Genomic DNA, 26,354 nt, shown 5'->3' on the forward strand with positions numbered 1-26,354 from the left:
TCGTGCCTCCTGTTTCTAGGACCTGTGAGGACAATAAACTTTTGTTTTCCCAAGCCTCTCCTATGTCTTCTCTAGCGGGGCTGCACCCAACTGACCATCACAGAACACAGAATACAAACAACACGGCAATCTATGTTTTTTATATACAATTGTTTTTAAGTTGTATGCACATTAAAAAAACTAAGTTTTAATTACTAAACAGATTTTTCCCCGAGATTCTTGTACACATTGGTATATAGGAAAAAAAACCCTTTCTCCACTAGTACGGATTAACTGAAGGGTGCATTTCTGTGTCTACTTTGGAATCCAATCACCTTAATTTTGCCATTATTTTCCTAAACTTATCTCTGGCATAAAGGATACCATCTAAAATGAACAAGGCTTATAAGTAAGAATAGAAATTAGATACCCACCTGTGAAGGTGTACTGGTAAGTTCCATCTTTTCTTGTGATTTCTCCTTGGCTAGTCGAGCAGCTTCTTTAAATTCCTGAAACTTTTCTGCAAACTGAACGCAGAAAGACTATATACATTAATCAAATACAAATAGGTCTTAATGCCCACTTTTATCTTAGTTTTCTTCCATTTTACGGAATACCTGACTCTTACACAGCAACTTAGCCCTCAAATCAATTACAGGCATAATATGAAAATGACAGGAAAATAAACCTAATATCAAACATTTGCGCACTATAAAGTACTCTGACAAATCTCATTAAAAAAAAATCATGATACAACTAAGTTAAAATTTGGTGTCAGCTAACTTAGTTTTGTCTCTCCTTGGTTGTTCAGATATACCTTACTAAGACCGAGGTGGGGGTACAGGTTGGGAGTGGAATCAGTAAAGATGGGTATACTATGTTTGTTTCTCATGGAGAAAGCTAAATCGCTTAAGTGTCCACTCCTAATCATCTCTGTATCTGGAGCATGCTTTTAACTTTTACTAGAATATAAACTCTTGTATTATGTAAGGCATTTTATTTGCAGCAGTACAAACAGCAACGTTTACTACTATCACTAACTGACATTACTAAAACTTCATTTCCAAAGATTCCTAAACAGCTAATGCACAGCAGCAGAAAGGAAAAGCAGGACCCCACAAAGGTCTTTAAGATTGGTAACAATTAAAAAAAATTACTTTATATGAAATGCTAACTCTTAGGAACCCATGGTGATCAAATAAATGTCATGGCCACAAACAGTATCTACTTAGGAACTGGAAGTGGAAACTAGTCTGCCACTGTTCTCGGAGAGAATAACGTAAGGCTACAAAATAACCAAATTTTAAAAATCTAAAATCTTTGTGCAACTCAAAACATCTGTTATAGCTAGCAATAAAAATACGAAATTATAGGTCCCTCTTTGAACCCCATAAGCCAACCCCGATTTCACTGCCGTCTTGGGAAGGAAAGCTTTGTAAGGAAAGTCTCATGATACTCTGACCTGCCAATAGGGAGACGGAGGAGGGTCAAAATAAAAGTTGTCATTATTACAACTTTCCTTCTTAAACCTTGTTACCCCCACCTACAACTTGTAGATCAGGAAACTGAATCTGTATTATTATACTTATCTAATTAAAGAGAATATCTCATTACTGTAAAAAAAAAAAAAAAGTCTGAATATAGAGCTAAAAAGGTCTCATTCACATTGTTGGAACTGAAATAAAAGCAAAACCATAATTAATTTCTCTTTATGTAATTTGAAATAATACACAAAGTTTTTCTTACACTAATTTGGCATTCCAAAGTAGTTAATGTTTAAAAGTCTTCTCAACTTCATAAAGACCCATGCTGTTGCTAATTTTTATAGGTTTAGGTTTCCATGATAACAAAATACAACTTGTAAGCACTCTAACAATCCAAGCATAGTTGGAATTTTCCTCATACATCAACCTTAGGAGACCACAAATTTCTTTCAATGCTGCTGCTCTCTCATATTTTGAGAGTACCTTGTCTAGAATTGCCTTCAGAGCCTTCTCCAAACTCTTACAATGTTTCATTTCATGTATGATTTTAGTGAAAAAACAAGCCAGAATATTTACATGCTTGCTTCATTCATGTAAAAGATTATGTACTCCTTTGGGTCCCTTATAGTTTACAAAGCACCAACATTAATCTTCAAGGTAGCTTGGAAAATAAGTCATGATTTTGTGATCTTTGGACCAAAACATTCTGAAGAGACTGATCATAAGCTCTTGGAGCCAAGTCTAGTGAATAAACAAACTAGAGTTTGGCTCCAGGAGCTACTGACTTGTTTCCTAATGGTTAATTCACCCTCACAATACAATACTAGAATTCGCTACCAGTCAGTTTGGTCAAAAGCATATGTTAACTTTAAAGAGGAAAAATAAAATTCTTTAACTATAAAAGCTATTCTCAGAAAAAAAGATCAGATAAGAGGAGACAATATGATTGACAGAATTGAATAAACTATTTCTTTGCCACATTAGCTGTCTGCCCAGTAACTTGAAAGATGTAGTACAAAAACAACAACAACTTAATATAGTCAAAATTACTTAGGCTCAAAAATCATTTCATGCAGGTCTGAGAAATTAATCCACAATTTAGTTCCTTTGTTGTCAAGAAATTCAGCAAGTGTAATATAATTATAGTTTTAATGTTTTTGCTATGGGCTTTAATAGACAATTTCAAAAGAAAATTTCCAAAAAGGTTCTGAGTAACGGCAAAACTATTAGAATAAATGTGTAATTTCCTAAGGGGATTGTTTATGGAGGGGCAATGCTTAATTCAATGCCTGTGTCCCTGCTATGTTGAAATACTTTAAGTCTAAAACTTATAACTTTACCACAGTTCAAGAAATGTATTTAGAGAATATAATGGGTGTAAGAGAAATGAAATCAGGCAACACTTGTTTGTTTTAATCATCTTACAGAGAATGACTTATAATCATCAAGACAAAAGTTAAAATAGTCATAAAATTGAGCTTTCAACTCTAATTTATATCAAAAAGAGAACAAAAGCACTTGAAAACAACAGTGTTAAGGAAAGTTTACAACTAAAACAAAAGGAAAGAAAGATTATTTTAACTATTGAACTATCTAATTATAACTTCAAGTCAATAAATATTCACAAAAGTGTAAGAGTTTTTAAAAGAAGTAATTTTTAAGAATCTCAATGATTTCTATAACGAACAGCTTAGGTTTAACTTAAGTATTAACGGTGTATATCTAACAAGAGCCTGATTATCCTGCACTTGAGCAATTTCAACTCTCAAGCCATCAGATCCTATGTATACCAAATCATACATAAAATATGGTTAAAATGTAGGGTTATTCTTTTAACTGAATGCTTCAAACAGAGAAGTTTTAAGCATAACTCTTTGGGTCTGGTGAGCATCAAATGTGAAGGGTGAAAGTGAGTAATCCTCATCTCCTTGATCATCTTGTTATCCTGAGATTGTTTCCTTTTCCTTATAAACTCTTTCTTTGTGACATCCACAAGAACTCAAGATGCTGCTGGTATGAACACTGCATGGCTTTTGTTTATATGCAGGAAAACTGTTTTATTTCCAGTATTTACCCTGGTGATGCTCTGTATTTTATCAGCCGTTCTAGCCACAGTAATTTACTTGGTCAGTTCCGAGAACTCCTCATGGTGTCTCTTAGATCTTACTCTGTGTTGCATCAGAGAGATCAGAGTAATTCTCACCCAGCCAAAGCACCACTTTCCTAAACAGTAACTTATGTGTGCCTGCTATTATGTCTGAAATATCACTATCAGCTTGAGTTTTCACCATTCAGAAGCGTTTGGTGTCTACCTATCTTACAGACCATCAACCAAGGGTGCTAACTCCCGAGCAAAGTCCATTCTGAAGTGATAATTCCCACAGTTTATTTCCTATCATACCTAGTTAACCACAAAAACCCTCCTCCATCAATGGTGACTGTTTTTAATGTATACAATGTTTCCAGCTGACAGTGGGATCCACTGATCTCTCACTTCTTGCTCTGCTGTCGCTACAGCCGTTCTGAAAATATCAAAGAAATTTCTCCTACATTTTATACTCTCCATTTTCTATTATATTATTGAAGACGTCTGACTTGAAGATGTAGATTTCCACTCAGATCTTATGATTTAACTTACTTTCGAAAGATGATGCTCAGAGGAGAACCCCAGTCCATAAACAGTGTTTGCCCTGCTATCAGCCCACTGGCCAAACTTCTGAGATGTTTTAGTAAATGTCATGTTTGGGGTGATGGTGCTGTTAATTATTGCCTGAAAAATAAAACAAGTATGAGTAACCAGCCCAAAATTCGCAAATAGGCATTTAAGCACAGGACTATTCAGTTACATAAAAACTCAGGACTCCTATTGTGCCACAATGTTAAATATATAAAGAGAGTTAGAGAAACAGTTTTTAACATTTGAAGTGACAGTGTGGCAATATGGTAATAATAGAACTATAAATATAATGGCACTCTCTCATAAATTTTAATACTTTACAAGCAAAATAAGTTTTCCTGTGATGCAAAAACTTTTAAAGAGTTTTTAATGTGGTCAGTGTCTTCTCTTTGAACATTTAGGATCAATATCTATGAATTTTGGATGATATTCACCAGTAGCAAGTAGGTTTTAATAGTTGTTTATTTAAAAGTAAGGTCCCCCTCTCCAAAGAATCTTTCAAAAATGAAGGCGGCAATAGAACAAATTTTCTATTTGATCACTATTTTCTAAAATCCATCAACAAGAATTTTCTTAAAGCCAACTTACCTGAAATATACTGTGATACAGAAAAGACTTTCAATCCTTTAGTAAGTTTTCCTTTACTCAAGAGAAAAACAAACCCTTAAATATATACTTTGCTTCTTTACATATAAAGTGGTATAAAATCATGGTAATGAGAATCACTATCACTTCTGTTTATAACAGAGTTTCTTAGAAAACTAGTCTTTTAGTACTTTATTAAATATTAACTTTGCTGATCACTTTAATAAACTTCAACTACTCTTTAACACATTAATTTCAGTTCATTCATGCCCTCTGCCAGTACTGTTAAGGTGTAGAATCAGTTTTAGTTAAGTAGTCTAATGACTCTGTAACTGAGATTGAGATTACAAAGTGATCCCAGTAATAATAAAAATAGATACGTTATCAAATCCATAAGCAGTTATTTGGTGAACTATTAAATGTGGAATAAGGATCAAGCATTCCAGAACAAAACTAAATCTGTACACCACATGAACAACAGTATAAACAGTAAATATTTATGAGCTATGCAGGTATTGATGAAGTTATAATGGATGCATGACATTTGTCCTACTAAAGTAGACAGTAAGAGAGTGGTGGCTTGCCTTCTCTCACAGACAGTAGACATGTTACCTGTGGTTACATGAGAACCCTTATCCTCTATAAGCATTTTCACCTCCGACAAAATTAATACACTAATATACTGCCTTACCCTTTGGTTCAAAAGCTGTTTTTCCTGGCATGTCATTTTAGATTCTGTAAAACGTAGTTAACAACTGCTCTAACATGCAGGGTTGTCATCAAATGAAAGATTGAGTGGGAAAGAATATACTAACGAATGGTAAGGACTCGTTTGGATGTGCAACTTTTCGCATGTGCAAGTACCTACTAAATGCCAAGCACAACTCTAGGAACTTGAGATACAACAGTGAGAAGCAATGTAATTGTGGATTACATTCTAGAGCAAGAAGAGTCAGTCATTGAACAAGTAAACAAGTAGCTGACCAATGAAATTTCAGAGAGTGGTTAAGTTCTGTGAAGACCATAGACCAGGATGGGATCAAGACTGAGAGGCAGGAAGGCAAGGGCTGGCCAGCACTACTTTAGATTTGGTGGTCCTTGAGTGTTCCCTGAGGAGGGTACATGTACATGTGAGCTGGGATCTGAGTGTTTCCAAGGAGAGATGGGCATCTTACAGCTGACCCTAATAACTCTCACATAGTGAGGCGACCACAGGCTTTATAAGGCATGTAAGAGCTGTGACTCACGAGCTGCTGGTCACTGACCTTCTGGTTTGGCTATTTCAGACTAACTTCTTTCTGCTTTTATGTTTAAGAGTTCCATTTTAATCCCCATTCTGAACCTTTCCTTGCCAACCATATGACTTGTTTGGGGATTCTTTAATCAGTGAATAAAACTTTAAAATAATAGATGATTCTGCACTTAAAATTATTTATTAGAATTCTTAAAATAGAATGCTACTATAAATCCATTTTTTAAAATTTTTAGTTCTTTAAAATAAATATGTCTCTCAATCCCATAGTTCTTGTCTTTTCAAGGAAAAGAAGTAGAAATGCTGTGTCATTACCAACCATATAGTCCCCTGATCCTGGCCCTTGGCCATACTGATGTCTCTGCAGCAGGATTAGAAAACCTTCAAGCAAACTTGACATGCACAGAAAAGGCCTTAAGTGAGAACAAATGGACGTTTTCTAATTAGGGGCACCTAAGGTTTTCCCAACTCATCATGTTGTGCAGAAATAGAAGTGAGGGTGGGGAGAAGAAACTCACCCACTTAGCTGCATCAAATTAACCACTACTGCTTACCAAAAAACTACTCCTGCAGGAAACTGCAATAGTTAATAGCATCAGTTTAGAAAAGTAACTAGAAAATGGAAAATGTGATAGAAAATATAACTCCAGTACAAAGAGTAGATTTTATTAAAAGAAATAAAAAAACTTTTTCACAAGAGTTATATAAGAGCCTAATAATTACAAGCTACAAAGTATTCAAAAATGGAAATGACAGAAGCAATAGTTCATACTGCTTCAGGAGAAAAACACATGAGGATTATTTAATCACAATGGACTTGGGCCTACTTCACTTTTATATATCATTTAACTGCCCTCTCTAATAAAACCACATCTTATCCATGGCTTGGGCCAAGAGAGAAATACAAATTACAGAGAACTGAAGGTTCAAGTCAGGGAAAAGAAATAAATTAACACTCTAGGGTCTGAGATTATAATAATTAATATCTGTTAATTTCACTAAACAGTTACAAAATGTGGCAAAATGATTCTTCATTAAATAAAACTTCAGAGAAATTAACTATTGCTATTTCCCAAGTCCTATAAATCCTGAGTAAAAATGAAAAGAGGATCAATTATTCAAATAAATACATGTTAGTCACTTATATACAAGACAAAGTGCAAACAGCCCCTGGAGTCCTATAATCCAGTTAAGGAGATAAGGAATGAGCACATACAAAAAACAGACTGAAAGTTCAACATTAAATTAAATTACCTTTTATTCCCCCAAACCACTAGGCAATACATAATTAAAAGCTGAATAATATTAATAATAACAATAGCAGTAAGTGTTTGTATAGTGATAACTATACACACTTTAAGTGCTTTTGCCTAAATTAATTTATTTAATCTTCACAATAATCCCACGGTGTAATGATGTAGTTATTTACATTAGTCCTTTTTTACAGATGAGAAAACTGAGACATGAAGACATTAAATATCTTGCTCTAGGTCACATGGCTACTAAGTATTAAAGTAAAAATTCAAACCAGATGGTCCAGCTTCAGAGTCTGTGGTCTTAACTCTACACTGAACTGTGAAAATTTCCTAGGAATTATCTACATGTATTATTGAAAATTCATTGAGGAAAAAATGGAACTTCCCCCCTATTGAAGGGTATACTCCATCAGGCACTGAGGTAACCAAGTGCTTTGTAGATACTAACTCAATCCTTACAACTACTACTGAGGTGAGAACAGTGAAGCTCAGAGAAGTAAACAGTAAATAAATAATTTGCCCCAAATCGAAAACTTCGTAGATGGTAGAATTGAGATAGAAACCCAGGCAATCCATGCTCGTAAACATTTTACTATCTGCCTCTCCTAACAAATAAAAACAGGTCTTGTCCATACGCTTCTCTTCTGAATAATGGATGTCAGCTTTATTATTGAATATTGAACTTAATATTGAAAGACTTCCTATGATTTAGGGATTTTGAACTGCCTACTAGACTATAGAAGTATATCTGAAAAGAAGTCTAGTTCCTCACTAGATTACATGCTCCAAGAGTAGAAACTGTGTCCATTCTGTTGAAAACTATATTCCTAGCACCTAACACAGTGCCTGACACAACAGATATGCAATGAATATTTATCAAATAAACTGACTTCAAATTTGTAGAATATTTTGGTATGTAACTCAATACATATATATAAGGTGGTTAATCCACGTAATTTAGGGGATGAAAAAGTTGCTACCCTAAAAATGATCAATTTTGTTTTTTAAAACGTAAGTTTTTAAAGCTCAAAAGGAAATATTTTATTTTAATGAAGAAAAAAATCTTCTGAATGAAACTGAAGTGTATACTATATAAAGCAAAACAGCAAGGTTATTTAATGTAAATGTAACTTACCTTTGAGCCATCTAAACTGATTATCCTATACACGTTTCTTGTGCTGTCATAGAAATAAGACACAGTAACTGCGTGCTTGCTGGTGGGTACCCAGTTCTTCTTTGTGTTTGGGTCGATCTGGAAGACATGAGCTCGAGTGCTGAAGATGGGTTGTTCCCTGTGGGGGAGAAAACAAAATGACAGGATGAAAGCAGCCACTTTTATTCCACTGGACAATAGAACATGAAAACTGTATGATTCCACTTACCCAAAAATTCCCACATCCTTGAAAATAAGAGAAACTTTCTTTTAAATTTGAATACTCAGTATTATAAGCTTCTTTAAAACAATTACAGTCAATCCTTATTATTTGAAGATTCTGTATCTGTGATTTTGCCTACTCAATAAAATGCATTTGTAACCCCAAAATCCATACTTGAGGTACTTCCTTGGTCTTTTCCAGTGACCTGACATGCACCTTTCCACCTGAGGTTGATCAAGGCAGCACTCTGCCGTCCTGTTTCAGCTCTCATACTATAAACTAGTGTCCTTTTTGCAATCTGTTTAGCACCATGAAGTCTGCATTTTTGTTCTTTTTGTTGGTGCTTTCACTGTTTCAAATGGCCCCCAAGCACAGTGCTGAGTGCTGTCTGTTCCTAGATGTAAGCAGACGGTGATGTGCCTCATGGAGAAAAAATGTTATATAAGTTTTGTTCAGGCATGAGTTACAGTGCTTTCGGCCATGAGTTCAATGGTAATGAATCAACAATATATATTAAATAGGGTGTCTTTAGACAGAAACATACATCAAACCAGGTCATTATTGATTGGCTAATGAAAATGTTGTGACCAGAGGCTCACAGGAATCTAACCCTGTGTTTCCCTCCGGACAATGGTTCAATACTCATTAATTCAGTGTTTGTGGTGCCTTTATAGAACAAAACCACTGCAAATAATTAGAACTGACGATATGCTGTTAAAATACAAGTATCTTATATGTGACTCTCACTAAGTTAAAAGTTTTTACCCATTTAAAACTACATTATTCTGGTAACAGGTAAAGAATTTACTGGGAAAGTTTACTTTCAATATAATCTCTATACTGAAAAATATATGGAAAAAAAAGTAGCCCATCATCACAGTATCTTTTACTTAGATCAAGTAAGGCCTTAAAGATAAATAGAGGTTTTTAAAATTATAATTTCAAGAACCAAAACTTATCAAAAATATATATTCAAAATATGATCATTACAGATTTCTTTTACAGTCTGAAAAAACAAGCATGAGATGATCTGTATGTGATAGAAGCATTATAAGGCAAAATTTTCCAAGTTCTCAGTAAGAATTCTCTTGTAAAGAGCATTTACCAAAAAATTTTTTGGAGTCCAAATGTTTCTTTCATTTACATAACACTTTTCTTTCCTAAAGCAGCTTAAGGTCCTAAAGAGACTTTTAACTGGTATTATATATATAATGTTAAAATTAAGTAAGTTTAAATTTTTTAATTTTAAAGAATTAAAATTTTTTCCAATTTTAAATTTAAAGAAGGGAAAAGAGAGTATGGAAAAGAGTGAGATTAGAAAACAGGCAAGGCAAATCTTGGTCTTTGGCAAAATGATTCTTTGGATTAATAATAATGGGCTGGGTGTCACATATGTCTCCTATGATTTACTTTTAGCCCTTAGAGAGCTATTAGGAAAGGGAGGTACCTTCCCTGTATGTAACTGGGCTCTTTGAAAGGAAGTGAGCGATACATTTTATGCCCCTCCCTGAAAAATGAAGCAGAAAGTCATCACTTCCGGCTTAACTGCCATTATACATGGGTTCATTCAGCAAATAATTATTAATAATCTGGCAAGGCGCTATGCCAGGATGCAGAATTCTTCCAAATTAGGAGTAGGCCCTATTCATTCCCTTTCCCCATCCTCAATGCTTGACTTTCATAGTAAGGCTGGTGCTACATTTGGGTTATCGTCCAAAAGCTCTGCAACCTCTGCTTTTCTTTTTTTCACCTTTTAATTAAAGTTCAGTGACTGCAGCTAGTTCCAATTCACAGGGAAATTCATTCACACAAAATTCTATGTTTTAAGACACATAAGGAAGGGAAGTGGGCCATTCTTGTCTCTATTGACTTGATAATATTTTTTTCATTTGACAGGGGATAAATTTCTAGATAGTGTAGGCTGATAATTATAAGAATGTGTTCTAATAAATGTATTTTCCAAAAAAGTAAAACTGTTAAGACAATGATATTGCTTTTGCAAGCCTTATATGACCAATCATCAAATCCTTATTCAATGGAAATGCGATGTTTTGAGTCCAATAAATACTTTCCACACCATATTAATTCACACAGTGTAATTAATCTGCACAATTATTCCACACAATTTAATTCCATTCTGAATAAAAACCTTTAGGGTAAACTAGCTATTTTACAAGCAAATAACGTCTGACATCAACTAAACACGCTGTTTTCTTCAATCCTTTTCTGAATAGCTGATTTCTTAAAGAAAGTTATAGTTCATTCAAAGAAAAAAAAAGTTGTAGTTCAAGATCTCCGTGGCTAAAGGCCTAGCCATCAACATCTGGATGATAAAGACTAGTGAAATAATTTTACAGCTGATACACAGGGAAGAGAATTCCTAGAAGTAACGAGGATGTTACTACGTCTGTCAGGGCATACAAGCAGATGATTCACCCTTTTACGGAATATCTACTACATGGTAAAAACAGAGAGAGATGGTCTTTGCCCTTGAAAAGTTCAATCTGGTGAGGGAAGACAGATATGTTAAACAAAGTGCTCTTCACCATGACAGAGCCTCTGAAAATAAGTGGGTAAAGGCTACTGTGGAGAAACTGATGCCTAAGGAGAGTCTGAAACCATGGCACAGTGGTTAGAGGGCATAGTACTTACGCATGTGTAGCAAGAACCTCAGTGAGTATGTGTGCCTTTGAAGAATGAGGCTAGAGATAGAGAGAGAAGCCAGTTCATGAGGGTACCCGCTGGAAACTACTGAGAGATGTACATAGGAACAGCTTTGCATTTTAGAAAGATAAATTTAGTAGCACTGAAAAGGGTGGGTTGAAGGGAAACAACATTGGACATAGGAACACTAGTCAGAACCTTACAAAGGATCCCAAGTATTAAAAAAATAAAAAGAATAGGAGGTTAGGGAGTGGAATGAAGACATGAGGAGGGGTTAAAGGTAAATTTAGAAAGTAGAATCAATAAGATAAAGTAACAGTTTGGACGTAGGGCAGTGGTTTATCAAACAGGGGTGAGTTGTCTCCCAGGGGACATTTCACAATGTCTGGAGACATTTTCGGTGGTCACAACGGAGGGAGATTGCTACTGGCTTCTAGTGGGAAGAAGCCAGGGGTGTTGCTAAACATCTACAATGCACAGGACAGCCTCCTACAACAAAAAACTATCCAGCCAAAAATGTCAACAGTGTCAAGGTTAACAAATCGTGATGTAGGAGGTGAAGGAGGAATCCGAGTCTCCTGGGCTTCTGGTCTGGGTGACTGAAAAGAAGACAGTGCCACTAGGCAGTATGGTAAACAGAAAATAAAGTCTGGAACAGGGGGGATGGTGAGGGAAAGGATGAGCTCAGTTTTGACCAAGTTCTGATGCCTACAGGGTTTGCATGTAAAACTGTCAGGAAGGGAACTTAAAATGTTAGTTTGGAGCTCAGTAGAGAAAACTAGGCTGGAGTGAAAAGTTCTGGGAATCATCAAGAGAACTTATCACTAGTCTGTTTAAGGTACATTTCAACACTAAGCGTGTGGATAAATTTCATTTTAGAGAAAAGCTGTAGAAGCAGAAGTAGAGAAGCTATACCTGAAATCTTAAAGCACTTATCTCTTAAAGGATCTGAAAAGCATTTGACATTGATTATCCCAAGTGTTCAAGTGCTAATACTTTTTCAAATAAACTGGATGGCACTCATAAATAAAGGTTAGACACACTACTTCCTTTATAACAATTCACACAAAAATAACTGCATCAAATACCAGCATTTTCCAAAGTATGTTCTATGGAACAAAAGTCCTAGAATTGAGTGTTCCATACTTAAATAAGTTCGGCAAACACTTACGTGTTCCACTCTGAAACATTTATAATGCACGTTAATATATTAAAGTTTCTGAGAAGTCCTGCAGTAAAGAAATCCATTTAACCCTGAATAACCCAGCATGCAGCAAAGTGATCTGATCCTAGAATTCTTTTTCACGTAACACAGTAACATCTCATAGGACTTACATTTATAACCACAATATGAGAATCAAAAGATAAATTTTGAGGTAAACACATCTCACTGAAAGCCAATCTGTATATTCTACCATCTTTATTGACATTACTGTTACTAGAATATATACATATATATGGCATAATATAAAATTGAGGCCTTAGTCATGACTACAGTATTATTTCTTAAACAGATATAACAACACAAAGTAATTCTCCTAAGAAATTAAACATTAATCTAAAAATCAATTTTGAAAGCAAATAGATTTTTGCATGAAATGCTTTTAACTAGCTTAGAGAAACAAAACTAAACACAGAACACACAGAGAGAGACACACACACATTTTAATCCTAGAGAATCATCTACTTTCTAATTTCTTACATCAATAGTCAAGACAGGATTTCCCTGGTGGCGCAGTGGTTAAGAATCCGCCTGCCAGCGCAGGGAACACGGGTTCGAGCCCTGCTCCAGGAAGATCCCACATGCCATGGAGCAACTAAGCCCATGCGCCACAACTACCGAGCCTGTGCTCTACAGCCCATGAGCCACAACTACTGAGCCCACGTGCCACAACTACTGAAGCCTGCACACCTAGAGCCCGTGCTCCTCAACAAGAGAAGCCACCACAATGAGAAGCCCGCGCACCACAACGAAGAGTAGCCCCCGCTCACCACAACTAGAGAAAGCCCGCATGCAGCAACGAAGACTCAGTGCAACCAAAAAGAAAGAAAGAAAAATTAAGAAAAAAAAAAAGTCAAGGCAATGAGTAGTTCAAATGACCTTACTGTTAGAAGAGGTTACTGAAGTATTTTCCAGAAGGTTCATAAAATAATTCTAGGAAGTTGGTATAAGAAGAATTCTGAAGGTCTTAATTGTGGGCTAAAACTGTAAAAGTATTGATAATACATACATAGCAAAGCGGATATGAAGAAAGTTATGGTTTCAAACAATTGCCAGACTTTCCACTTAATTTTCCAAAAGAAAGTAGCCTGGCAGAGGTTAAAGGTATAAGGTAGATGATACCTTCCACTAAGAGTTTGACATTGCTACAGACACTGCTCGCTGACTATCCGCCAACTATTCCTCCTGGCTCCTTCCTAACACACCTCAGATGTTCTCTATCCTCCTCCACATGACTGTGAGCTTCACTAAGATCATCAATGCAATCCCATTCTCCTTGCCAGAAGTCTGTTTAGGAATGGACCTCTGAAGCAGTTCTGGCTAATGAGATAATCAGGGAAGGTTTGCTGGAAGCTTCTGGGTACACTCACAAAAAGATACACACATAAGAAGGGACGTTCTCTTAAATAACATTGTTTGCAGTGACACTCGGACCTGAAGAGTCATCTTAGGACCTTGAGGGCAGCTAACCTGAGAACAAAGCCAACATTGTGAACAAGAGCAGATGGAAAAACCAGGAATCTGTTTCCTTGATTATGTCATTGAATCGATGACTCAGCCTCTAGGCTTTTTATGTGATAAAACAAGTTTCCTAGTTGTTCCAAGCAGTTGTCATTTAAAAAATTACACAAATAATAATTGAGGAAAGAAGTTTACATATAATAAATTCTGCAATAACGTGCTCCCCAATAAAATGTGATTGGTGGTCTTCCAGTTCCTCTGGCTAGCTAGCACACACTGGTCATTCATTAACTTTGTAACACAGATCCACATACAATTAGATTTTTAGGGCCCCATTTAATACTGTAGAGGTAATCAATGGAAAAATTTATAAGACTAACTGATTGAGATGGGTGGAAGAAACATGGAAATCATAAAAGTTCATTATCAATTGACTTTCTGCTATAAGGATTTAATATCCAAGTCTTTTAATCAAGAAACAGCAGTATAACAGCGTATTAGAGATATGCAGACAACTACCAAGAAAAATAAAAATGGGAATTTGTAAAAGCAGTTGCCTGGGGGGATGGGGCTAGATGAAGGACAAGATGAGATAGGAAACTTAGTACTTGTCTTTACAAACCTTTAAGTACTATTTAACTTTTAAAACTTGTCCTAGTACTAAAAGATTTTCTTAAGTGGCACAGTGTAGGAAGCTACACTTACATCACAGTTAATGCTGAGAAAAGAATGCTTTAGGGGCCACTTTTGAAGACTGCCAAAGAACCACAGAATAAGTGACAATTTTTAATAGCTTGGAACTCAACTAACTTAACAGGACATCATCTGAAAGCATTCTTATTATTCATAAAGAGGAATAAAGGGAAAGTAAGACAGGAGCAGAAATTCCAAATGTGTCCAACTATGGCTCTGGAAGTGCTGAAGGTACGTCCACTTCCCTCCTTCATTAGAAGTAAATACACCGGAAGTAAGACAAAAAACATTCCACCTTTAGCTTGGTTTTTGGAGTTTGAAGTGGGAAGAGAAGTGGGACAATATGTGTTAAGGCCAAAAGGACACGGGCAAGGATAAGACAAGGAGTGGATGGACACTAATGACCATTTAACCTCAAATGCAATGCCTGAAGAATTTAGTCTCAGTGCCATTATGAGCTGGCACAGCATGTCTTCAGACAAGCTGGAGCTCAAGCACTGGAATGTCCTCAAAAGAACTGTCCTGTACTAGTTAATAATATAAAGTGTAATTCCACTGGATTATCAGGTAATTGGTTTACTTCCCCTATCCCACCACCCAGCTCTACTCTCCCAGCACACGCCTGTAAGAAAAATCTTACCGACTAAAACAGCTGTTTTGATGCGGCTCAAAGATTATGACTGCATATTATCAGCTATGTATTTCTATTACCATGTTATGTGTTTAACAGGTGATTACTTATCCATTTTGAATTTTCTTTAAAACAAACAAACAACACATGCTTCCTCTGAGGCAAGCAAAGCTTATCCGACTAATGGCTACCCCACACATAGTTGTACCACAAGAGCGCCATCTAGTGATGAACCAAAAACATAGCAGGTGTTTGTTTAAACTTCCAAGTTACTATACAGCAAATACAAAATTGTAAAGGATATTGCTATAACATAGGTATACAGACTTAAAATGTGACACCAACAACTACAAAACGTCCTTTCTGGAAGAATTCTTAAAAAGTGTATGATCTAAATTCCTTGGTCTTTGAACTGGTTAATTACACATTCAAACGAAAGATTTTTTAAGAAAATCATTGTATCATAACAACTGCGCATCAGAAATATCTTCATGACATCAGGTATTTGACTTAATTAGCATATCTGAAGAAAATATAATCAAATAAATTAAAATTTTCAATCTGGAGTTTAAGATTACTAAATTATAAAACTGTACTTCAACAGTAACAACATTGTTTATACTCCTTATATACAGCCTTCATTTTAAGTTTTCTTTTTTTTTTCTCAGTCTCAGTCCTTTCATTAAGGCACAGCACTAGTTATTAAAAGGGATTACAGTACTCATTTACCTTGGGCACTTTAATCAGTAGCTACATTTAAAAGATCAAAGGAATATGTTCAAATTCATAGGAAAGAGCAAGTAAACCCACTCAATGTATATATTTAAGCAACATCTTCAATACTCAAAGGACCTGGCTTGCTAGGTCCTTTGAGTATTGACTCCCAAGTGATATCATCTCTGCCCCACTCCCCCTTTAAAAACCCTATTTATTTCAGATAAAATACTTGGTGTTTTAAAATATACGAGGAGGTATTCCTGGTAACTCAGTTACATTTAAAATTAGTACTGTACTTTCAACATTCTTCTTTTCCCAGTTGATTTCCACTAAATAAAGCTATATTCTGAGAACTCACAGTATACACTAGGGAAATCTAAGGAAAATAGCCTCTTGTTAATGAGAATTTAATCTTGTTAATATATATGGCACATTCCTAAAAATCCAAAATAAGTAATTTTCTAGTAGACATCCAATTCCTAAAAACTTTTTAAGTGAATTAAATGTTAAAAGATTATTTAAGTTCTAATACCAACAATACTTCAAGGAACAATAATACTCTTAGGTACTCTTTTCCTTTACACTTAACTACAAACTAGCCAAGTGAATATGCAATCCATATTCTATCTGAACAAGCAAATACTCTAAAAAATAAACCTATGATTGAAGAGAAAGATCCAAAGGTATTTTGGCAAAATATTAACATTTGCTACATTTGAATAGTGGTTGCACAGATGTTACATTATTCCCTGTATTATTCTGAATATTTTTAATTGCTCAAAACAAACAAAAAAACCGCACACCATTTCTCTAGAATTCTTATTAACACCGAGAAATCTGACTAAATCAGCCACATTTTATTTTACGCACATATAGATCTTTTTTTTTAAACTGCTGTGCAAAAGTTGGCACTATGATCAGAACTGCACTATCCAATACGGTGACTACTGAGCATCTGAAATGTGGCTCGGGCAGTTGAGAAAGTGAATTAGTTTATTTGATACTCAAGTAAGTCAGTTACTGAAATACTTTTAAGCATGTATGGAACAACTTCGATATGTGAATCTACTGTTTCAAATGTAAATTTTATGAAATTTAAATTCAGATCAAGTATTTTTGATAAAAATTTTAGCATCCAAACTGAGAGGTGCTCTAAGTGCACAATACACAGTGGATAGCATGAAAAAAGAATGTAAAATCTGAATCTCTTTACATATGTTAAAAATATTATGGATATACAGTTGACCCTTGAACATGGATTTGAACTGTGCAGGTCTACTTACACACGGATTTTTTCCAATAAATATATTAGAAAATTTTTTGCAGATTACACAACAGTTTGAAAAAACTCGCAGACAAACCACATAGCCTAGGAAAATTGAAAAACTAAGAAAAAGTTAGGTATGTCATGAATGCATAAAATATATGTAGATACTGGTCTATCCTCACATAGGTATAAGGTGAGTAATATTTAATATAAAATTAATAATGAGTTAGTTTTCTTACCGTTTTTTAACTTTGCTTTCAAAGAACTACATTATTGTACAGTATGCCCCTCTCTCTGATAAGTGGAGAAACTGCGTATCAGCCTATCATCACAGGTAAGCAGTTTTAAAAAAAGTAACAGCGGTCTGGTGGTTAAAACTCCATGCTTCCAATGCAGGGGGTGCGGGTTCGATCCCTGGTCGGGGAATTAAGATCCCACATGCCACTCGGCGTGGCCAAAAAAAAACCAAAAAGTAACAATGTTTCTAATACTATATTATGAATATGACTGTAATACTGTATGCCATAAAAATTTTATAATAATTCATTCATTAGTGTATAGGCAAGGCTACTGTGAAGCAATTGTATTAACACGGCTACCATAAAGCCATCACATTGTTGCCTCTTCGTTATCAATGCATGAATTGTTACACCTGTAAATAAAAATGAATTTCTTTTTCACATTATCTTATCACTTTTGATGTCTAGTGTTAGCAATATATATAACATCTACACTGTTTTGTATCATATAAGACAATATCAATGTACGTACTGACAGGTGATTCATCTTGTAAGCAGATGATATATACTTAATGATATTGATAAATACAATACTGTAAATGTATTTTCACTTCCTTATGATTTTCTTAATGACATTTTATTTTATCTAGCTTATTGTATCATAAGAATACACTATATAATACATATAGCATATAAAATATGTGTTAACCAACTATTAATGTTACTGGTAACAGTACTGGTCAATAATAGGCTATCAGTAGTTAAATTTTTGGGGAGTCAGAAGTTATAAGCAGATTTTTGATTGCGTGGGAGGTTGGTGCCCCTAACCCCAGCACTGTTCAAGGGTCAACTGTATTGTCAACATATATTAAAATTTATTTTACCTTTTAAAAACTGTAAAAGTACATTTAAAATTACATATATTACTCATACTGTATTTCAAGTGGAAAATACTGGACAATTTTTGTAGCCACTTCCTTACTGACAGACATATAGGTTGTTCCAATTTTTGCACTATTACAAACAATGCCCCTGTATGTTCACTTGTGTACACATGCAAGAGAGATACTAGAAGCTGAATTCCTGGTCACGAGGTATGCACCATAGCATATTTCCGAATTACTTCTCACAACACATGTACCAGTTTATACTTTAATAGTCTAATATTATTTCCTCACAACACTTGGTAAGGTCCAAGTAATGTGTGCCAACTTGATGGGCATGAAATGGTATTTCACCATTGCTGAATTTGCACATCCCTGATTACTAGTGAGGCTGAGGAGGTCTTCATATATTTCTGGGCCATTTGAGCCCCAAAGATTTCTACCCTTATCCCTAAGGTTGTTTAAAACTCTATTTTAGCTGCAGAGAGTGAAAAGACCGGAATCCAAAGTCATCACTCAAACTATATGCATGGAAACATCTCATATATACAATTCTAACCACATGTTAGAATTAAGGTGAACTAAATTAAGGTGAACACCCACTAACATAGAGAAAGGCAGAGTTGCTTATTTTTCTAAATCTGATGACATTTAATGTTTAAAAATCAATATAGTATAGATATAGCATATATATTCTGCTACTTTTCAAAGGTAAATTTCAGTTCTTTGGTATAAAGTTTAGTTTTCATATTTTTGTACCAAATTGTTTCTGACATGCCTCAAAATTTTCTCCTTTGTGGAGGGGCGAGTAGGAGAATGGTAAATGTGTATTAGTCAAACTTTTAACTTAGAGTCATCAAAAAATTTTTCTGTCTTAGCATCAAAAAATAATTTTAACAAATAAAACATATTTAATGTTAAACTAGAAGTCAAAAGTAACAACACAGTTCTCTTCTCAAAGACGTTAAACTCCTGGATGCTTTCCAAATAGTAAATGCCACCAGTCCATTCCCACTCTGTTTCTCTCTGCAATTCTCACTCCAACAGCCCTCAAGCTTGGAAGTGATTCTCACTTTCATCTGATCAAGTTTCCTCTAGTCAAAGCTAATAATTAGATCTATCTCCTTTCTGAGTGGTCCTCAAGTAGTTTAGCTACAAGTCCTACCAATGAACAGCATCTGGTATTTTATGCATGGTCGCCACACATTCCCAGTATCTCAGGATTACCTAGCTTTCATACTATTTTATTTTTCCATTGAAAAAGGCTGTATTAAATATAACTAAATGTGATTTATGTTTTCCATTTTTGTCGGTTTTTCAGGTAACAAAAATTATAGGCAAAACTAGCAGATGCTGTGTCCCAATTTGGGGTTTTGCAAATACAATCAATCCCTGTAATGATGTGGTGTTTTGCTCAAATGCATTAGATCTATCACACAACAACTGTGTTAACAATTCAGTCATTATGGTACCACAAAAGCCCAAACAAACAAATTTTCTGACTGCAAAGTTATTTAACATTTTTCACTGACCAAAAATTTGATTCAACAGTACGGTAAGCTAGATTTGGTTGTTTGTTTGTTTCCTCTTTAGCTTTCCTGAAAATGAATTTAGTAGAGGTAAAGGGAGGCTGACTTCTGAGCTACCTGGAAGAGATAATCACTAAAGATAAAAGAGCACCTGACAAGATATAGTACTCCAGAGCTTATGAGAGTGTTTTTCAAACACTGGGTCACAACCCAGAGGGTTATAATTAATTTAATGGGCATTTTAAGAAATGAATGAGAATGTAAAACATCAGAGTGTATCACACTTGGTAAGGGTATATGTATCATTTCATGAAACTTTTGGCTACATATTTATATATGCTTGTCACAAAGCAGGATGTCTTTTTTTTTTTTTTCTACTGTGGATCATGGTCAAAAAGTTTAAAAACCTGGAGATAAAAAATGCTTTTATTTAATGTTCATGAAAACTCTGTGAAGCAGGTATACAACACCCATTTCATAGTACAAAAGCATAGGTCCTAAGTGACTTATCCAAAGTCACACAGCTAGAAAATGATATAATAAGCATATTTTTTTAAAAATGCAAATGGAAATGAAATTCAACCTCACTAGGAATCAAAGAACTGCAAATTAAAACCACGAGTTATCATTTTTTCACCTGTCTAAACAGGAAACTTTTTTTTTTTAATGAAAAAATTCAATGTTAGAGTTTAAGGAAATCTGACACTTTCAGAAACACCTAGTGGGAGTATAAATTAGTAAAGGCTTTCCAAAAACACTTTGACAATGCATATCAAAAGCTTTAAATTTCTGTGTATATCCTTTGACATAGCAATTCCATTCTAGGAACTTACCTTAAGGAAATTATATATATATATATGCAGAGATTTAGCTATAGGGATCTATCACCACACTGTTTATGATAAGCAAAGATTGTAAATTAAAACATCTAATGACGTAAGATCAAATAAATCATGGTAGATCCACATAACGGAATCCTATGTAGCCATTAAAAAACAAAGTTCCAGAATATTCAGTGACATAAGGTGTCCAATATAGTAAGTGAAAAGAGTTTATGTAAAACTGTTAACACAGCATAATTCAATTTTTGTTTAAAAATTTATCTACAGTTGAATCCTGAACAACGTGAGGGTTAGGGGCACCGATTCTCTGAGCAGTCAAAAACCCGAGTACAACTTTACAGCCAGCTCTCTGTATCCTTGGATTCAACCAACCTTAGATCGTGCAGTATCGTGATATGTATCTAGCGAAAAAAATCCAAGCATAAGTGGACCCTTGCAGCGCAAACCCGTGTTGTTCAAGGGTCAACTGTATATTCAGAGAAAAAAATCCATGGAAGATATACTTATATTCTGCCCTTGCCCTGCCTTGCCTTTTCCCAACACAGAAACCAGAGTGATCTTTCTAAAAACTGAAGCTAGTATTAAAATACTCCAGGAAAAAAAAAAAGGGGGCGAGAGGTTAGGATAAACCAAGTAAGGCAAAATGAGGCTGCTACTGAAGTGGGTGGGAAAATGGTGGTATAGGAGACTGTATTTTCTACTTTTTTGTATGTCTAAAAAATTTCCTAATATAGAGTTTTAAAGTAATAAAACCTAAATCAGGTGGAGCATTGCTCAAAACCCTCCAATGGCTTCCCATCTCACTCCTAGTAAAAGCCAAAGTCCTTAAAATGGTCTAAAGACCTGCCATCAGTGTTTCTCAACCCTGGCTGCATTACAAACGCCTGGCCCCAAGCCCTAGAATCACTGGTCTGGTGGGCAGTCCCGCTTCCAAGGTGATTCTCAGGTGGAATCACCTCTCAGGAGGAAAAACCACTACAGGATATGACCCGTGCTCCCTCTCCAACCTGTCCGTAGCTTACTGTTTTGTTTTGTTTTAATTTTTATTGGAGTATAGTTGACTTACAACGTTGTGTTAGTTTCAATTGTAGAGCAAAGTAAATCAGTTATACCTATACATACATTCACTCTTTCTTTTTCTTAGATTCTTTTCCCATAGAGGCCATTACAAAGTATTGAGTAGAGTTCCCTGTGCTATACAGCAGGTTCTTATTAGTTATCTATTTTATACATAGTAGTATGTATATGTCAGTCCCAATCTCCTAATTTATCCCTCCTCCCCCTTACCCGCTGGCAACCATAAGTTTGTTTTCTACATCAGTGACTCTACTTCTGTTTTGTACGTAAGTTCATTTGTACCCTCTTTTTTAGATTCCACATATAAGTGATATCATATGATATTTGTCTTTCTCTGTCTGACTTACTTCACTCCGTATGACAATCTCCAGGTCCATCCATGTTGCTGCAAATGGCATTATTTTGTTCTTTTTTATGGTTGAGTAATATTCGAAAAGATACATGCACCCCAGTGTTCACTGCAGCACTATTTACAATAGCCAGGACATGGAATCAACCTAAGTGCCCATCAATAGAGGAATGGATAAAGAAGATGTGGCACATATATACAATGGAATATTACTCAGCCATAAAAAAGAACAAAATAATGCCATTTGCTTACTGTTTTTTGCCCAGCCACAGTGGCCCTCCTTGTTTCTCAAACAATGCCAAGAACCCCTTACCTCAGGGCCTTTGCCTGAAGCACTCTTTCCCCTCAGATCTGTCTAGAATCTTCCTTTGCCTCCTTCAGGTGTTTGCTCAAATGTTACTTTCACAGTGAGGCCTTCCTGGTTGCTCTATATAAAAACTGTAGCCCCTTCCTCTCCTCTCCCAGGACTTCCTATCTCCCTTCTTTTACTGTTCCCCACTGCACTTATCACCATCTGACATACAACGTATTTTCTTATTTATTATCCCTCTCCCCCAGCTAAAGTGTTATCTCCTCAAGGGCAAGGATTTTGCCATTTTTAATCAGGGCTGTGTTCCCAGCAACTCAAACACCTGGCACATATTAAGCACCCAGAAAATTCTTAATAAATAAATGAATAAATGATTATATACCAAGACGTTTAGAGTTCTTGGTGGTGGGATTACAAATGACTTATTTTTTCTTATCTCAACTTTTCAATATGTGAACATCTACTATATTTATAAGAAAAAAAATTTAAGCAAACAATTTTAATGCAATGTATTTCCTTGCTTTAAAAAAACACAATTAGTGGAACGTTATCTCGGTGATTACACAAATAAATAGCTATGTAAACATCCATTGAGCTTTAGATTTGTGCACTTTACTGAATATATGCCTTAAATTTTTTAAAAAGTGAATGACAGTTAAAAATATTACAGCCTGAGTGATAATGGATTCATCTGGCAAACAGAGATTTGGAGACACTCTTGCCTGTGGGATACTTCCTACAAATCATCCACAAATCTCCACTGACCCAAGTTTTTTCATCAACTAGGTCTCCTCAGAATTCTCTTTATGGTGTGTAACAATACCTAGAGTTATCCTATACAACAGTAATCTAAAACTACTTGTGTGCCTTTAATTGTGAACCAGCAAGCTTGTCCTATGAAATCCTGCAAAGTATCAACTCTAAGAAAGCCAATCATCTAAATCTGGAGAAAGTTCCCTAACTGGTTCTGCAGCTAACACAGCATAGAAGATGATGATGGATTAACTAAACATTAAGTACAAATATTAGCTGAACCAATTGATAAATAGAAAAGTATCAATTCTACTAAAGGCTTTGTGTTTGGCAGACATTCCACACTAAGTGGATAATAACAGAACTCGGATTAAGGTTGCCTCATCCAACTATTCAGTGACCATTTAGGAATCAGTTCTCTTCAGTTCTTCTATAAAAGTCTATAACCTGGATTCTGGACAAAGTGGTAAAATCTACTCTTAAATCTTTCCTACTCAAACATAGCCTCTCATCATGTGAAAAAGAGCTCTAGAGCCTCAATTGAATGCTCTTTTTGAGACATTTGAGAAAAAACAAGTTAGCCTTATTTCTCAAGAAGAGAGCAGTGGTCTTAACGGCAAGGGTACTACAGACAGCACATGAGCACAGCATGTTATCCTACAACAATTTTCCATCATGGTAATAAAAAAAAATCATATCAAAAATAAATATGGCTAGACTATGGAGAAAAATGCAACGTTTATATGAATTTATAAGCTAGGCCATAACACTTTTAAAAAAATCAACACCTTCCTATCCCCAGTATCCTAAATGCATTCACTTTTTTCTACTATTTTCTACTTTGGCAGAAATATCAAAAGTATTTGTTGAGTCATTTGTAGTGATGTGGATGCACCTAGAGTCTGTCATACAGAGTGAAGTCAGAAAGAAAAAAACAAATACCGTACATTAACACATATATATGGCATCTAGAAAAATGGTACCGATAAACCTAGTGGTCGGGCAGGAATCGAGACGCAGACGTAGAGAACAAACTTGTGGACATGGGAGGGGAAGGGGAGGGTGAGACGAATTGAGAGAGTAGCATTGACATATATACACTACCATGTGTAAAATAGGTAGCTAGTGAGAAGCTGCTGCATAGCACAAGGAGATCAGCTCGGTGCTTTGTGACCACCTAGAGGGGTGGGATGAGGAGGGTGGGAGGGAGGCCCAAGAGGGAGGGGATATAGGTATACATATAGCTGATTCACTTTGTTGTACAGCAGAAACTAACACAACATTGTAAAGCAATTATAATTTAATAAAGATAAAAAAAAAAAAGAACCCTGCTAACTATTATAAATTCTCCAAGACTAAACCTTCCCTCCCCCTATATTATTAATAGAGTCAGAAGGCAAATTTCTGCTTATCGCAATTCCTTAGAAGAATGCCTTCACTGAATTAAGATTTAAAGTTCTCCCTTGAATCTCTTAACAGACTAACAACAAACTCCCTTTGGATCCCCATATTATTCAGTATTTCATATGACAGCGCTAGGGAAAATCTTGTCTGCTTGCTGTTATGCCGAAACAAGACTACAACTCAACACACTTCTCACTCATTTGTCAAGAAGCTCAGCCATGTTCTGTTTTCCACTAATACTGATCTTATCTCAGGTGCCTGCTGTATCTATTCATATTTCTTTTCAACACTGTATCTTTAGCCATCCTGTTTTACCTTGTTCCTGATTTTACAAATTACTGGAAATTCTCTGTAGTAACTGAAAGATTACAGAACTAATATAATAAAAACTGAATAGCTTAAACACTAGTTATTGAATTTTAAAAAGTAATAGTGACAAAAAAGTTGAGTTTTTAACCTTCTGCAGTTGGAATGATATAACATCTTAACCGTTTCCCTTTTATAAATCAATAAGCATACAACTTCCATCATTTGTGCCAAAGGAAGAGATCCGTAGATTGGATAATTCAAACTAAGAAATTCAAATATGCCGCTCTTAAGCCTGAAAACAAAAGCTTAAACTTACAAAATGGATATGTGGTAAATTCTTTGGTTATAATTAACATTTTTGAGAGCTTACCATGTGGTCAGACACTGTTATAAGCACTACGCCTGTGTTATTTAATCCTCTCAACCTGTTCGAGGTAGTTACTATTAACCCTCTTTTGAGGATGAGGAACCTGGGGCATAGAGAGGGTATGTGATTTGCTCAAGATGACACATGGTAGAGCCAGCACACAAACACAGCCTGCCTCCAGAGCCCACATCTTTGTCCTATACTGACTCCTTGGATGGGAAAAGAATTCTTTTACCAGGTAAACCCGAGTTCACTGATGTAACCAAACTCTCGCATGGCCCTTGAGCTGAAATTTTGTTGACAGAAGTGGGATAGTATAGCTAGACAACTATGCCTACTATGCGTGTTAAGCACTGTTAAGAGTACTTAAGTGTTTTCATGGGACATATGTATGTGCACTGGCACCACTTACCTTTTACTTGTATTTTGAAGACAATTTGTATTATAACACTTTATTGGAATGATAGTGTGGTTTGGAAGAATCCAAAAACTTACTTTTAGTCATGCCAATTATCATAGTTCTTGAGCTTTCCTTCTGCAAGGGAAGATAACTCTCTGATCTGTATTTTGATACAATGATTTCACCTCTGTAACAAAATACAATAATAACAACAACAATAACAATAATAGTGTTAGCCTGTCTGAGGTGAAAACATTGGTCTGAGACTAGAAGTTACTAATTCCAATGTATTTTATATCTGCTTCAGACATTAACTAGGTTTCAGCACACATGGCATTTCTGAAAAGGATTATATGACAGGAATAATACGCATATCTTGATGACAGAGGAGCTATACACTTGTGAAGATACCTTCTACTTTCTCCTTGTTGTTTTTCCTGCCTTGATTTGGTTTCTTTCTGGCAAAAAACATCTAAGAATTCAATTCTTCCAGCATTTTATTGAACACTTCACCTCTGATAAAGAAGTTTTTCCGGGAAAGTGTTTCCCTTCAGTTTTAAAAATGTAATTCCATAACTAGTTGTACTTTATACTTTCTGTAAAAGCTGTCTGAACCATTACAGGATT

At 35.3% G+C, this 26,354-nt stretch overlaps 1 protein-coding gene across 2 annotated transcripts in view; it reads right to left on the minus strand.

Moving 5' to 3' along the window:
• The window catches only part of HOMER1 (homer scaffold protein 1), a 126,836-nt gene that overhangs the window by 73,471 nt on the left and 27,011 nt on the right, over window positions 1-26,354 (minus strand). For both annotated transcript variants that reach the window (XM_059916635.1, XM_059916636.1), the window contains exons 2-4: window positions 8,369-8,525; window positions 4,102-4,233; window positions 414-506 (exon numbers count right to left, since the gene is read on the minus strand). In XM_059916635.1, the coding sequence (XP_059772618.1) occupies window positions 414-506; window positions 4,102-4,233; window positions 8,369-8,525 (382 nt within the window). The remainder of the gene's footprint in view (window positions 1-413; window positions 507-4,101; window positions 4,234-8,368; window positions 8,526-26,354) is intronic.

This window comes from Balaenoptera ricei, chromosome 3 (assembly GCF_028023285.1).
Source record: "Balaenoptera ricei isolate mBalRic1 chromosome 3, mBalRic1.hap2, whole genome shotgun sequence".
Taxonomy (NCBI): Eukaryota; Metazoa; Chordata; class Mammalia; order Artiodactyla; family Balaenopteridae; genus Balaenoptera; species Balaenoptera ricei.